General features: G+C 39.5%; 1 protein-coding gene across 1 annotated transcript in view; it reads left to right on the top strand.

Annotated features, from left to right (window-relative positions):
• rngtt (RNA guanylyltransferase and 5'-phosphatase) overlaps nt 1-14,253 on the top strand; it is a 236,531-nt gene that overhangs the window by 73,385 nt on the left and 148,893 nt on the right. Inside the window, exon 10 of the mRNA XM_022662454.2 lies at nt 7,539-7,610. Coding sequence (XP_022518175.2) covers nt 7,539-7,610 — 72 coding nt within the window. The remainder of the gene's footprint in view (nt 1-7,538; nt 7,611-14,253) is intronic.

Below are 14,253 nucleotides of genomic sequence, written 5' to 3' on the forward strand. Positions count from 1 at the left end.
GGCCTTCAGATTAGATTAAGAACAGTGCATAGAGAGCTTTATGGAATAAGTTTCCATGGCCGAGCAGTAGTGCTGGGCGTTTTTCATGATAAATTTGATTAATCTGAATTACAGTTTTAATGCGATTTTCAAAATGGAGTAATTGCGATTTTACATACAGACATTTTATCGTTGTAATCTTAAATTTCCAAAAACGCTACTCATTTCTAAAGTGTTTATCCGTCTTACCCTGGTCATTGGAGCCTCCTACAGACACTTGCATTTTTTTATTTTGCTCAGTCCAAGTTCCAGCACTGTTTCAGCACTTTCGACACAAACACCAGATGGAATAAAGCCTATATTTAGCTAAAAATAAATCCTACCGCTTCTAAAAACTGCAGCGTCATCGCTGTTTGTGAGGATTCGTGATTAATGGTGGGAAACAATAATAATCTCTTCAATTTTTTTTCCGTGAGTCGTTTAGTGAGTTATTTCTCTATTTTCAGTCATAAACCTGCGTTCTGAAGTACAATCACGTGTCTGTTAGTATGTGAGTTTCTCCGCAATGAGTGTACATAAAGTCAACACGTGATATGAACGCATGGGAGTACTCTAGTTCTTTTGAGATATGAATCACGCGTCCATCGGTTGCCAGGAGAACAGTACTTATCTGTGTCTGCATTGTACCAAGTGTAAAGTTTGGTGGAGGGGGGATTATGGTGTCTGGTTGATTTTCAGAAGTTGGCCTCAACCTCTTAGTTTCAGTGAAAGGAAATTATAATGCTTCAGTATACCTAGAGATTATGGATGAACAAGTTTAATATGGAAGAACTTGACTGGCCTGTGTCGAGTCCTAACCTCGACCCAACAGAACTCCTTTGGTATGAATTATTAGTGTCTAAGCTCTGTTGTATTTTTTTATAATGCTGTGCTCGTGGTTATGTAGTCGTCTGTTGTTCAGCGAACCAGTTCTTGCAGATGTGGATGGCAGAAGAAAGGAGGTGTTAAGAGACAGTCAGTGCGGCTGCAAGTTCTTACAGCTTTATTAGATGGTTGTTTAAAGCCCAGCACCCTGACGGTATCCAGGCTGGAACGGCTGTGCACCCAAGTGCTTTCTGACTCCTACCACAGACTAAATAGTCTTTAGGCAGGGGGGGAGAAGTAGGACATATGGTTTAAGACCAAGAATAATCAGTAACAGAATGTGTGACTCTGTACCAATCCTCCCCTGTGTAGGAATCAACCTTTGACCTGTGATCTTGAGAATAGGCTATCTGTATTTAACCTACAGCCACTCTGTAATACATAACCATTACCTAACAAGCTAATCACAAACATATCAGCTAGCTGCAAACACCTAGCCTGTTCTACGGACTGACCTTTTGTACTCATCTTCCTCCATAGTGACCATGTTGAGCCACTATTGGCACTAATAGCTGCAGAGCCACCAGTCATGAATCAGACGGGATGTCGCACTCCCAATTAGATGAGCATGCAGATGTGTTCCTGACGTGTAAACACAGCCCTTTAAACAGAGTCAGCAGGAAGCCACAGCGCAGAGCCAGTCTTTAGTCCAGAGGAGGCTTTGGTTACAGATTCTCAGCAGCTCTAATGGAGCTAAATTTACCAGCACTTAGAACTCCCAATAACAGCCTGTGAGAGCCAAAGACCTGCTGAAACATCCAGCTGCTGCTGCTGACCCACTTCTCCCCTAACCCACTCTTTACCAGTACCAGCTGCTCCTGCGGGGAGGTGCTGCCCACCCCTCCGGTGACTGGACCCTAAATCTGATCTGACCATTGTCTACGCCTCTCCCCACAGCCCCCACATTCTTTCTTTTTCTCTCATTGCACCTCAGCTCAAATAATCATACCCATTATTATCATCATAATCATCATCTCTCTCCCTTTTTCTGTTCACATTTTATCTTTGTCTCCCTCTTATCTCTGCACCTATTCTTTATGTTTTGTCATTTCTCTTTCTTTTCTTTTCATCTTTTTTTCTTCCTCTCCCTGACTCCCTCCCATTTTTCTCTCTCACTTTTGCTGTCGTTTTCTGTTTCTCTCTTCTTCTCTTCATTTTTCTTGGTTGCTTTGCTCTTGATCTTTTACCTTCTTGTTCGTTTTCATTCTTTTGTCATCTCTCTTTCTCTTTTTCTATTCGTGTTTTGTATATTTATGTCTCTCACAATCTATCTTCCCCATTGCTCATTTTCTCTTCATATCTTTCTGTTACCTACGTCTTCAATATATTTCTTTTTTTTTCTTCATTGTGTCCTCTCTTTTCTCTCTCACTATCTTTGTTTTTTTCTAGTAATTTCTTTCATGTCTCTTTCTTTACTTTTCTTTTTCCCCCTCATTCTGTTCTCATTTTGTTTCTGTTCTCTTCCCTTGCTCTTTTTCATCTCTCTCCCTGTATATCTATTTATCTATCTACCTCTTTTGATTTCTCCATTGCTCTTTGTTCTTTCTGTCTTTATCTATTTGCTTTGCTCTCTCTCTCTCTCTCTTTTGTGATACTTACTCTTTTTTGGTCTCATCTTCCTCCCTCTTTTGGTTTTTCATCTTTCTCTCTCTCTTTACCTTCCTCTGTACCTCTTTATCGCAGGTATTTCTGTTCTCGCTGTCTTTTTCATCTCTTAATCACTGTCTGTCTGTGTGTTCTCTTTTTCTTTTTTCTCCATCTCTCTTCATCTCTCTCATTCTATCAGTCTCTCTTTCTTTTTGCCCTTTCTCTCTCACCCTCCAGCTCTCTTTGAAATGTTCTGCATCTCTTTCTGTGCCTCACTTTGTCATTTCTCTCTCTCTCTCTCTCTCTCTCTCTCTCTCTCTCTCCATCTGTCATTTGCAGCCTCTGAGAGAGGAACCCTTTTCGGAGCTGGTAATGAGTCAGGCTTATATCGTATTACAGTTATATTACTGCATATTAAGACTGCGATGTGACTTTGCGATAATGACAGAACGGATGGGTGAACACTTGATATTTCCAAGTGACATGAAGAAGGCGAGGATTAAAAAGTGATTACATTCGTCAGATGGTGTGAATGGCTCGGGTGGCCGGCACACTCACAGATCTGACTGAACAGGAACATCTGAGATTAGGTGCTATGCTTAGAGGACTCAGCAGAAGTTCAGAAGTACTTTGATGGTTAGCACTGTGGGGAAAAATCAAAGCTTGATGTTGACATAAGTGTACTTTTAAGATCCTTCCCTGGTGGAGTTTTAACACTGCATTTCTAAAGCTCAGGGCACCTTGCCTATTCCCAGATTTTCACTGTTAAAATATCTGCTAAGGTTTTGTGAACATAAAGCAACTTTTGGCAAATACTTTTGGGTGTATTTAGATTTAGCAGCTAAGCTTTATCAGCAGAAAATCTCTGAATGCTGGAGAGGGAAAAAAAGAATCCTGTTATAAATCTTGCATGCACACATTGTGAGTCCTGTGGGGACTTTGAGCAGCATGATATTCTACTTTTAGCGTCAGTTTGTAATGGGAGTGTTGTTACTTGCTGTTGCTAGTTTTGGTTCAGCTTCTTTTTGGAAGGTTTGTTAATAATTGACATTGTTTTTTTTTTAACAAATAAAGGTCAATGCTAGGTTAAAGGTGAATAAGGTATAATAACTATGCTTACAGAGGTAGGGAATACTAAGACAAGTAGAAGGCCTTTTTCATTGACGTAGAACTGCCACCTTTCTGGTTGGCGAACTGAATTTTTTGCCGTTTTCACCAACAAAAGTAGGTTCCAGAACCAGGAACATTCATTTGCAGTGGAACTGAAGAATACTAGGTTTCTTCAGCGCAAACCGTGATGATATCTGGGAGTGTGTCTGTTTTTACAGGAGCACCGACGCTGTGATGTCACATAACATGGCGTTTTAATGGATTGACACAGGCTGGTTTGCTGAAAAGCACCACAGTTCTTATAAGCTCGAACGGAACTGGTTTAAGAACCAGAGTTCTTTTAGTGGAAAAACGCTAACAGTTACACTGTGAGTGCACAGTGGAGTTGCAGCGGTAACTGGTTTAACTGTAAGCGTTTGCTTATCACCAGCATTGGTGAAAAAAATATCTCAGCTCACACCAGCTTCTTCATATATTTAAGATCATCTGGCATTACTGCAAACCTTGTGCCACCCAAGATCATCTCCAGACCCCCGCTCCCCAGCCTCAGAGCAGCTGGCAGGAATCAAACCTAAGCAACCATCATGCTGCAAGTGTGTGATCTTTTAGAAGAGACATCTCAAGCTAATAGTCTCTGTCTGCAATGACTGGATAGTTACCAGTAACATGCCAGTGAAATGGATGCTCACAGTAAGATGATTTATAATTATAATATGGCTGCAATGCAGTTTTAAAAGGTAAATAAGAGCTATATTTGGCTGTGACCATTGCGCTTGCGGATATCACAATGTTTATGCTTAAGCCATATATCGTGCAGCCCTCATTTATAAGAATAAAAAAAAAAACTAAATGAGAGAGTTGTATGCAATGTGCCTTAAGTACTTCTTCTTTTTCTCAATTTTTCTCCCATTTTCTCCACAATTTACAAGACCAATTACCCAACCTACACCAGGAGGGTGGAAACTAGCACATGCCTCCTCCAACACACCACCGCCTTTTTTTTAAAACTGCTGCTGATGCAGCATTGCAGAGTAGCATCACAGCGTGCTTGGAGGAAAGCGCAGCAACTCGGTTCTGATACATCAGCTCACAGACGCCTTGTGCTAAGCGACATCACTCTTTGGAGTGATGTGGGGAGAGAGCACCATCTACTCACCCAAAAAGTGAGCAAGGCCAATTGTACTCTCTCAGGCTTCCGACAGCTGATGCCAAACTACATGATCAGGATTCGAACCTGCGCTCTCCCAAGCCACGCTTAAAGTACTTCTTAATATATTTTACTGCATTCATGAACTGTGACCACTTCCTCTGGCTCGGGTGTCAACCTGCAAAATAACATGTCTTAGTTATATAACATAATCATTATTTTATTTTATATCAAATTGATCATTCTTTTTAGCAAATATCTTGATACTGTGATATTTGCAACCCTGCTCCTCAGTGACAAAGGAGAAAAACGGGCGTTTGGACTGTGTTTTTTTCACTTTACCTAAGAATTCAAACCCTTCACTGAGTACTTTGTTAAAGCACCCTTGCAGCTTCAAGTCTTTGTGAAATGGTCCTACAAGCTTGGCCAGTCTTTTTCTTGGCAGAATCGGTCAAGCTCAGCCAATTTGGATGAGAAGCAGCATTTCACACTGTTTCCCCAAAGTGTTGGCAGTTGTTGTCTTGTTGAAATGTAAAACTCCACAACAGCCTGAGGAAAAGATGTTCAGAAAAGATGATCTTTCTATATTTTTCTCTACCTATCTTCCTCAATTGTTCCACCTAGTCCCCATCACAGAACAACAAAAAAACCTCATAGCATGATACAGCCACCACCATGTTTAACTGTAGGGATTGTATTAATGAGGTGATGCTCAGTGCCTGCTTTCCTCCTCATACACTGTTGGGAATTATAGCCAAAAAGTTCAATCTTCCTTCAGTCAGATCATAAGGATGGGATTTACGTCTCCATTCTTTTTAGTGAGGGATAGCTTTGGTCTGGCCACACTACCTTAAATGTCTGATTTTAGGGTGCTACTCTGATTATTTTTTCACAACAAAGTGATTCCTTTATGCATCTCATTCGTACTGAGGAGTGTAAACGTAGTGGATTCTTGGTTAGCTATCTCACCAAGGCCTTCTCATCCCCTCTTGCTCAGTTAAATGGGTTTCAGATCTAGAAATAATGTTGGTGGTTCCAAGCATTTGTGTTCTTTGGCACTAAGAACTTTTCTCGTTTTCTAACCCCAGATGTGTTCCTTGACACAATCCTGTCTCGCAGGTCTACAGACAGTTTTTCCTGTCAGTATAATGGCTTGTTTTTCTCCCTGACATTTACCATCAGCTGTGAAACTTTGTACAGACAGATGTACATCTGTATGTATTTTATTTGTAGTAAAATAAAAAAAAAACTCTTTAAAATCCTGTGAGTTTTGAGTTTTATGTGTAGATTAATCAGAATAAAACTGTAATGAATCCATTTCTAATGAGTTTGAACCACAAGAAAATGTGAAGAAACTTGAAAGGGTCTTAGAACTTTCTGTATGACGCAGATCTTCAGAAGTATCTGAAGATCTGCGTCAAGATAAGACGGGTTCATCTTTTATCAGTTATTTCAGTTTAGCAGTTTTAGTAAGGAAAATCAACAACATTAGTCATTGTGCATTGATGCATACAAATAATGTTTATTTGTATTAAAGGGTTTAAGCTATATTCATGTTTTTGACAGGCAGTGCACATCTTGACCTTTTAACTGTGTTATTAGAATTATTCAAATTTTGCTTGAGTCTTTTTCTCATTTTTACTTTCTGATAAAATCACCTGTGTTTTAATATTACTTTAAGTTTATATAACGGCTGTTCCTGTTCAATTAACCAGGGTTATGCTCAAATTATATGACCTTTTTTTCTTTCTTAAACAAACAGCTGTGTCCACAGTCTGCTATTGTTTGTGCTTCATTGCCTAAAAGTGCATGTAGGCTATTTCTGAAATGTAATGAATGTTGCCTACTCAGTCAGGCTTCTTAGGCAGTAATGTTTTAGCTGTTTATTAATCTATTTCTCTATTTTTGTGGGCTAAAATGCTAATAGCAAATGACGACACACATTAATACTCATATCTAGCAGTGAACTGTCAATACTTTGGCCATGTTAGGTTATTTTTGTCCCCGTTAATTTGGATGCATAGACCTTTACCAGTACAGTGCCAAGTATGCATTTCTGTATCTTGCATCTGTAGGCTTGCAAGTGGTAATCCTGCAAGACTCTCAATCTTTATAGATTATTGATAAATTGCCTTTAGATGTCTTTAGATGTTTGTCCTGCTTTAGCCTTGTAAAATATTTCTAGTGTATGATTAGCATTGATTTTACAGTATTTTGCTTCAGAAACTAGTCCCATAGCCATGATAATCAGATGCACTGTGTTGCCCTAATTTTGACATGGCTACACATTTGCTTACAGTGTTATGTATTAAATTTTCCCCATAGCATCAACATATACATAATTAATGTATCCTCATGTCGTCTGGACATCCAGCAAACCAGAAATGCTCACTGCTTTGACTTATCCAGCATCGTACTGCTAAGCCGTTCTTAATTGCTGCAGTCTGAAGCACTAACCCAACATGTCAGACTTACGACAAGTTCTGTTGTGGTTCATTGAGCCAGTTACTAAGTGAAGTGCATCCTCAGTTTCGTTGGGTGCTTACTTTTCACCTTTTTCTTTCTTTTTTCTCTCACTCACTCTCTCACTGAAACACATACTCACTCACTTTCCATTTTTTCTTCTTTTCACCATCTCCCACCCTCTGAGATTGTGGATTTTGAAGGATGTGTCAAATTGCAGGGAAATGTGTAAAATGTTTTACCCTGAACAAATAGCTGTATGGATGTTTGATCTGATCTCATCATTTCTTTCTGTCTTTGTGTTTCTCTTTCTCTCTCACCACAATAGGAGATGATTATCGACAAAGTGAATGGACAGCCAATCCCACGCTATCTCATCTACGACATCATTAAAATTAATGTGAGTATTACTCTAAGTACACATGAGCAGCAGCAGAAAAACTCTCAAGTCTTTGTTTCTGAGATTAGACAGAGGACTGACTATCCTATCAGTAGCCTGACAGCTGGAGTAGGGAAGTGTGCTGTCCCTCTTCCCTTGCCACCAACTTGTCTCAGTGATTGATTAAGTACAAGATTCAAAGCAGACATTTTTTTTTTTTTTTTTTTGGAAGCACACTAGACACAACGCTAAACACCACAAACTTCACTGCACTTCTGCCAAGAAAGCACCAGTGATCACTTTAGCCCTCCTATTATGTTCATTTATCAGGAGCAGTAATGGTGTTCCAGGTTCATTTTGAACCAGTACATGTTTAATTATCCAAAAGATTTTTGAAATCCAAAAAATATCCTTACAAGCAGTGTAAATAACTCCATTGCTCCATTGCTCATTATTTTATCGATATTTAGTGCAATGGTGTTCCTTACCTTTAATATGTAATGGTTCACAATTAGGATAATTCACTCGTTTTTCATAAAAAAAAAAAAAAAAAACTTTTGAAAGGCCAACATATATAACAATAGTTTTACATAACATTGAAACATAACATTGCAATTTATTTTTAGTTTTTGCAGGGGGTGGTTGCAAATATGTGAGATGAACAATTTTCATATTATATGTATTTTTTCCTAGATCTTCAAACTTTAAAACGGGTCAAATTGACCCGGAACATAACAGGAGGGTTAAGACATGGAGTAGACGCTTTTTTTATAACACCCACTGGTCTGGATAGCTGGTTCCAGCTGCTTTGCTCCTAGCTTCATATTAGCCAGGCTAATTCACAGAAGCTTTTTGAGAAGTCAAAGAACATGTTGAATGCGCAGACATTAAATCAGCCTCTTTTTGCCACTTTCACCTGAATTCATTTTTAATTAAAGAACATTTCCAAGGTTAGTATGAATGTGAAGGCGTACAAATTGGTTGACATTTACCTTTTAATCTGCAAGGAGAAAAAGTGAATACTGTGCACAAACAGGTTATTAAAAATGGCCTTGAGTGAAGGTTGGTGTACTGTTCTCCAATGTTAATGCCCAGTGAAGCCTGGAGCTCAGCCCAATGAAAAAACACCATGTGTAGATACAGCCTGTCAATCACAAGTCTTTGCTGAATTCTCTTCTCTCCTTGACAACACACTGGAGTTATTGAACCAGAAACCTTGGCGGTGTATGAAGGTGGGCGATGGGTAAAAGTAGGAGTTTGAAGAGAAGCAAATGTTCAGAACCAAAACTGACAGGAACATTTTTTCGTAATTCCTATTATTTTACGTAAACAGTGTTTTTTTTTTATTTATTAGCCTTACAAAAGAGAATTACACAAAATACAATATTAATTTGGTTTAAAGCCTTTATAATTAGAAGCTTTTTCAGGGCAATTTCTGAAAACTGATGATAAACATCTTATATTGTATATAGTAATTTGATACTGCACATCATTTGAGTTAAACGATGCTTAACTGAGTATCAAGACTTATTGTCAAACTTAGCAGTGAATATACACTGCCTGGCCAAAAAAAAAAAAAGTTGCCACCAAAATAAAGATCTCATACACTATTATTTGGTTGGTCCGTCTTTAGCTTTAATTGCGGCACACATTCACGGTGGCATTAGTTCACTAAGCTTCTGCAACGTCACAATATTTATTTCAATCCAGTGCTGCATTAATTTTTCACCAAGATCTTGCAGCAGCATTGATGATGGTAGAGTCTGACCACTGCACAAAGTCTTCTCCAGCACATCCCAGAGATTCTCAGTGAGGTTAAGATCTGGACTCTGTGGTGAACTCTCTCAATCCATGTGTGAAAATTATGATCTCATGCTCCCTGAATCACTCTTTCACAATTCCAGCCCCATGAATCTTGACATTGTCATCTTGGAATATGCCTGTGTCATCAGGGAAGAAAAAATCCATTGATGGAATAACCTGGTCTATATTCAGTATATTCAGATAGTCAGCTGATCTCAATCTTTCAGCACATACTGTTGCTGAATCTAAACCTGACCAACTGCAGCAACCCCAGATTATTCACTCTGTTTAATCCAGGTGGAGACTTTTTTTTTTTTTTTGGTATATTATTGCCAATATTTTGACTAATATAACTCAAACAGAAGTGATCTATTGATGTCATGAAGGGATGGGAGATTTTAGACATTTATCCTAGTTATTAACACATTTAAATATGGATATAGAGTAAATATGGATATATATATATATATGGATAGAGTACACATTCTGTTTATTTGCTCCATAAGTTAAATTTACCAGATCCACATTAACTGTGTTTTAAAAAGCAGAGGACGGGCCAGGCTGTTCCCCAGTATTTGACATCTTGCAAAGTTTGAAACTCTGACAGTGTTTTCACGCTATTAACTAGACAAGGCTAAAGCTGCAGGGTTGGAGGAGTTGATAATGCTTTTTTGTCTAAATACAAAACGCACACAAGACACTGCCGTGGTCAACATGCAGATTCTGACTGTGATGAAAATTTCCTGTCATGTTCCCTCACCCTGGACGAAGCGTGAAAGGGAGCTGATAGCGTTCCATGGCTTTTGACAGCACTGAAGCGAAACGGATCATTATGGAATTTAGAGTTCAGCAAGCGGTCGCCGCCATTGCCAAGCGGGAGCACGGCGTGTGAAATGTTTATTCTCGCGCACTAATTATCTTCACTTCTCCGTTATTGCCCATACCCTGCCTCCCCCCCATCCTCACAATTATGCTTCACACGTTCTTTTACGCACACGCGAGTACAGCCAGATATTTTCTCAGCCTGACTGCAGAGGGGACAGGAGGATAATGCTTTTTTTAAGAGTAATGATGTGAATTAAATTACCAGCTCTTGTAGTGGCACAGCATTTCTCAACACTTACATAAATATTTGTGCCAGTTTCTGTGTGTGTGGTGGCCTGTTTCTAGTTATGAGAATTTTTTTATAGTATCTGTGTGCCGTGTCTCTCTGTCTCTCATTCTCTCATACACGCGCGCGCACACACACATATACACCCTCTCATACATTTACAAAGGAGGTGTGTGCCTGTGTGAGATGTACCGAGTCACTAAAGGTTAGTATCTCTGCATGGCGTCCATGTCTGTTGCTGTGCTTTCCACAGATCGATCACAGTCCCATTATTCTGGCCTTTTGTTGCATTTGCAACAGGCCGAGACCCAGAAAGCAGCCGCCTGGGAACCAAAACCAATAAATGGAGCAATATTACACCCCGCCGCAAGCCTCGCTGTCTTGTATCAGCCAAATATTCATCTGTACATGGAGCTCTTAAAGGAGGGAGAACGTTTAGTAATGGGACAGATTACAATTTCTTTGCTTGCTCACTTGCTTGCATATATACTGACAAATTTCATAGTGGCTCAGAGGCACATGTATCATGTACTGATTTGTAGCAGCTGTTCTGAATGTGTTAAAGCAGTTTTTCTGTTAAAGGGTAACTAAACCTCAGATTGAATTTGAAAAATGCTTAAAAAAAAAGGCAGGGCAGGATGGAGAGATGATTGGCTGAGCTGCAGCAGCAGCAGTGTGCCTCTGATAGCGGTGAGACCCAGATGGTTGAATGTCAGTGTGGGGGCTATATTATTGATAGACTGATGGACTGATTTTTGCTGATTCCAACCTCAGCTTAAATTTGAAAAAAGGCAAAAAAAATGGGAGGGACACTGGGTGACGTATGGGTTTAGAGGTGGGGCAAGAGGGCGAGCTGATTGGCTGAGCTGCAGCAGCAGCAGTGTGCCTCTGATAGTGGTGAAACGCAGAGAGTTGGACGGTATTATTGATTGACTGATCTGCATATTGGGATGTGTCTGCATACTTTAATGTGTCTGTGTACCAAAGTACACAAACACATCATCCGCGTCTATAGCACAGTTGATCCTAAGAGGGTGCGGCAGTGCCGGAAATTACCACAATAAAAACATTTTTTAAAGGCTAGGAAAAGTTATAAATATTTTAAACAGAGCTAATGTGTTCCATAATTTGAAAGGTCCTTGAATTTTTTTCGTGTTTGACTGACCTTCATTTCTTAAAGTATTGCCGTAATATGGATTAGAACATTAATCAAAGAGCTATTTACTGTATACCAAATGTACCTCTTCACAACTTTAAAACTGATGCTCTCATACACATTAAGAGGCAAGAATTTTAAGCAATTAACTCTTGACAAGTGTAGCACAGCTGTTAAATAAAAGCCATTCCGGGTTTACCCTTATAGTTTGGATGACTTTAGTATTATTAGTTTTAGTATTAGTATTTAGTACTGAGCACATACTGTAAACACTGCTTCCTGCAAGCATCCAGTTATCAGCTATATTTCAGCAGTTTATTTTATTCAATAAACAAAGCAATAAGCATTCATCACACGCAGCTCAACTCAGTGATTGCTTTCCCACACACACACACACACAAAATATTTTCATAGGTAAGTGGAATAATTATTATAAAACCATTATTTAAAACAGCAGTGCCTAGTATTTTCTGTTTTAGTTTGAAAGCAGTAGTATTCCTGAGTTGAGAGAGAACAAAATATTGTAATTAATGGTAGCAGTGTCCTGGCTCTGCTGTCCCTGCAGCTTCCAATATATTCATTTTCAAAAAAGAGTGTTCTGTACCTTCCAAAGCATAGCTCGATTGAATAGTGTGATGGCTCCGAACCGCTGAACTTTGCCCTGGTCCGCTTGAAGAGGTGGGCTACAGCAGGGTTCACTTGGACTCAAGTGCACGGTACACATGCAGTGTGAGCTTTGTATGTAACTATAGCATATTTCTAAGTAAGTTAAAGCGGATTATCTATGCTTTTATCAAGAAGACGCGCTTCCGTGAGAGGGTGCTTTTTATGGCTGGGGTGTTTAATTCGGCAACAACACCAACACGGGCACGGGCTTTAAACACAGACAACTCCTTGTGACTTTGTTGCCACAACTCGCAGTCCAATTTGTAATTTCCTCAACTCAAGTTTTAGACAGGGTGGGTGTCTGGGTAATCACTGTTAAACTGCAATTTACTCTCTGGCTTCGAGGAGGCTGCTTCCAAAAATGAATGAGGTCGTTGTTGTAATTTGCCTGGCTGTTTATTGCCATAATTAAGTTATTAGATATGTCATTCTGCAGAAGAGATAGAATGCATAGCCTGAAATGATGGCTGTAAACAATGAGAGTCTGAATGGGTGAGAGAAAGTCTTCATTTGTTTGTTTGGCCCACGGCTGTGCAATCAGGCTCCGCACCCGCATCCTGTCAGTGTCTCTACGCTGCGGCAGAAACGTCAGTCAGCGTTAATCTCTCTTTCAGCCAGGAGCGCGGAGGTGATGCCACCAGAAAGTCACCGTTTGACGGCAGTGCGTATTTATTTAACTCGACAAGTCATGATTGTGGCAACACTGCCGAGCTCTTTGTTAAAACCAAACATCTGCATTCGGCAGGTCTTCTTACGTCTCTCCACAGTTTTTGAGTTTCTTTGTATATTGGCACGATGTCTAGCTTTTGATTATCTTTGGGTTTTATTTAAGTTATTTCTTGATTGAAAACAGGTGTGGCAGTAACCAGGCCTGGCTGTGGCTAGAGAAATTGAACACAGTTATGAATTAATGTTTGGGGGTGTGGGGGAGGTTGTGACCTTCAATTAAAAACTGCATTTTGTGTTTACTTGTGTTGTCTTTGACTAATATATATAAATATATAATAATGTATTTGTTTCAAACATGCAAAAAAGTAAGACATCATGAAGGGGCAAACACTTTTTCACACCACTGTATACAGTTATAAAATATTATCATAAAATGTTGCATATTCAAAGATCAAGGAAAAGAGCTCCCAGTTGACAGAAAAAAATCACACTTTAATGAGTTGTATGCCCAAAAATGAACTGAATATCAAACCACATACTAATAAGACGTGAACCCGTCTTAAAAAGGGTTTAATGTGGCTTTGTATGAAACAGAAAACCAGTCCTTCTCAAACCACATGTGTTGGGGGGGGGGGGGGGGGGTATTGTGAAAAAAGCAATTGATCTAACACATATGAGTGTGGCAGGACTAGTGAGCACCATGCAGAGCACAGAAGACGCATCGCTGAAGCATGTCCCATGGGGTGATTTTTTGTGTTCAGCATCAGTTGCATACGTTGAGTCTATTTTTAGCTGACTGTAACATGGATAGATGAATCCTCTGAGAAATCTGTAGAAGGCTACATACAAATGTTCTAGGCAAGGCTTCCTGAAGGTCCAATTTTACAGATAACCCAAATAGAATAAAATGGTCCTGTGATATTAGACGTTCCTATTACTTTCACTTCTAAACCTTTGCTGAGCATCATCTCCAGTAAATGATGGGTTAAAGACATTTCACATATGTGCTGTACAGTGCATGTGAACTTGGATAACACAGCGCAGTGATCTCATTTCTGATTGGTCTTCTGGAGGAGGAAAAAAGGGAAATATAAATGGGCTTCTTATCTAAGAAATGCAAGCACTTCAGAGTGCGTGTACGTCAAAAACATCTTCGGGGGTATGAAGGGGAAAAAAATAAATCAAAGGTGAGTGCTTCCGAAGGGGATGCACACATATGATGAAGGAGCTCAGAGGAAGGGGTTCAAAGTCAAGCACAC

This window comes from Astyanax mexicanus, chromosome 1 (genome assembly GCF_023375975.1).
Source record: "Astyanax mexicanus isolate ESR-SI-001 chromosome 1, AstMex3_surface, whole genome shotgun sequence".
Taxonomy (NCBI): domain Eukaryota; kingdom Metazoa; phylum Chordata; class Actinopteri; order Characiformes; family Acestrorhamphidae; genus Astyanax; species Astyanax mexicanus.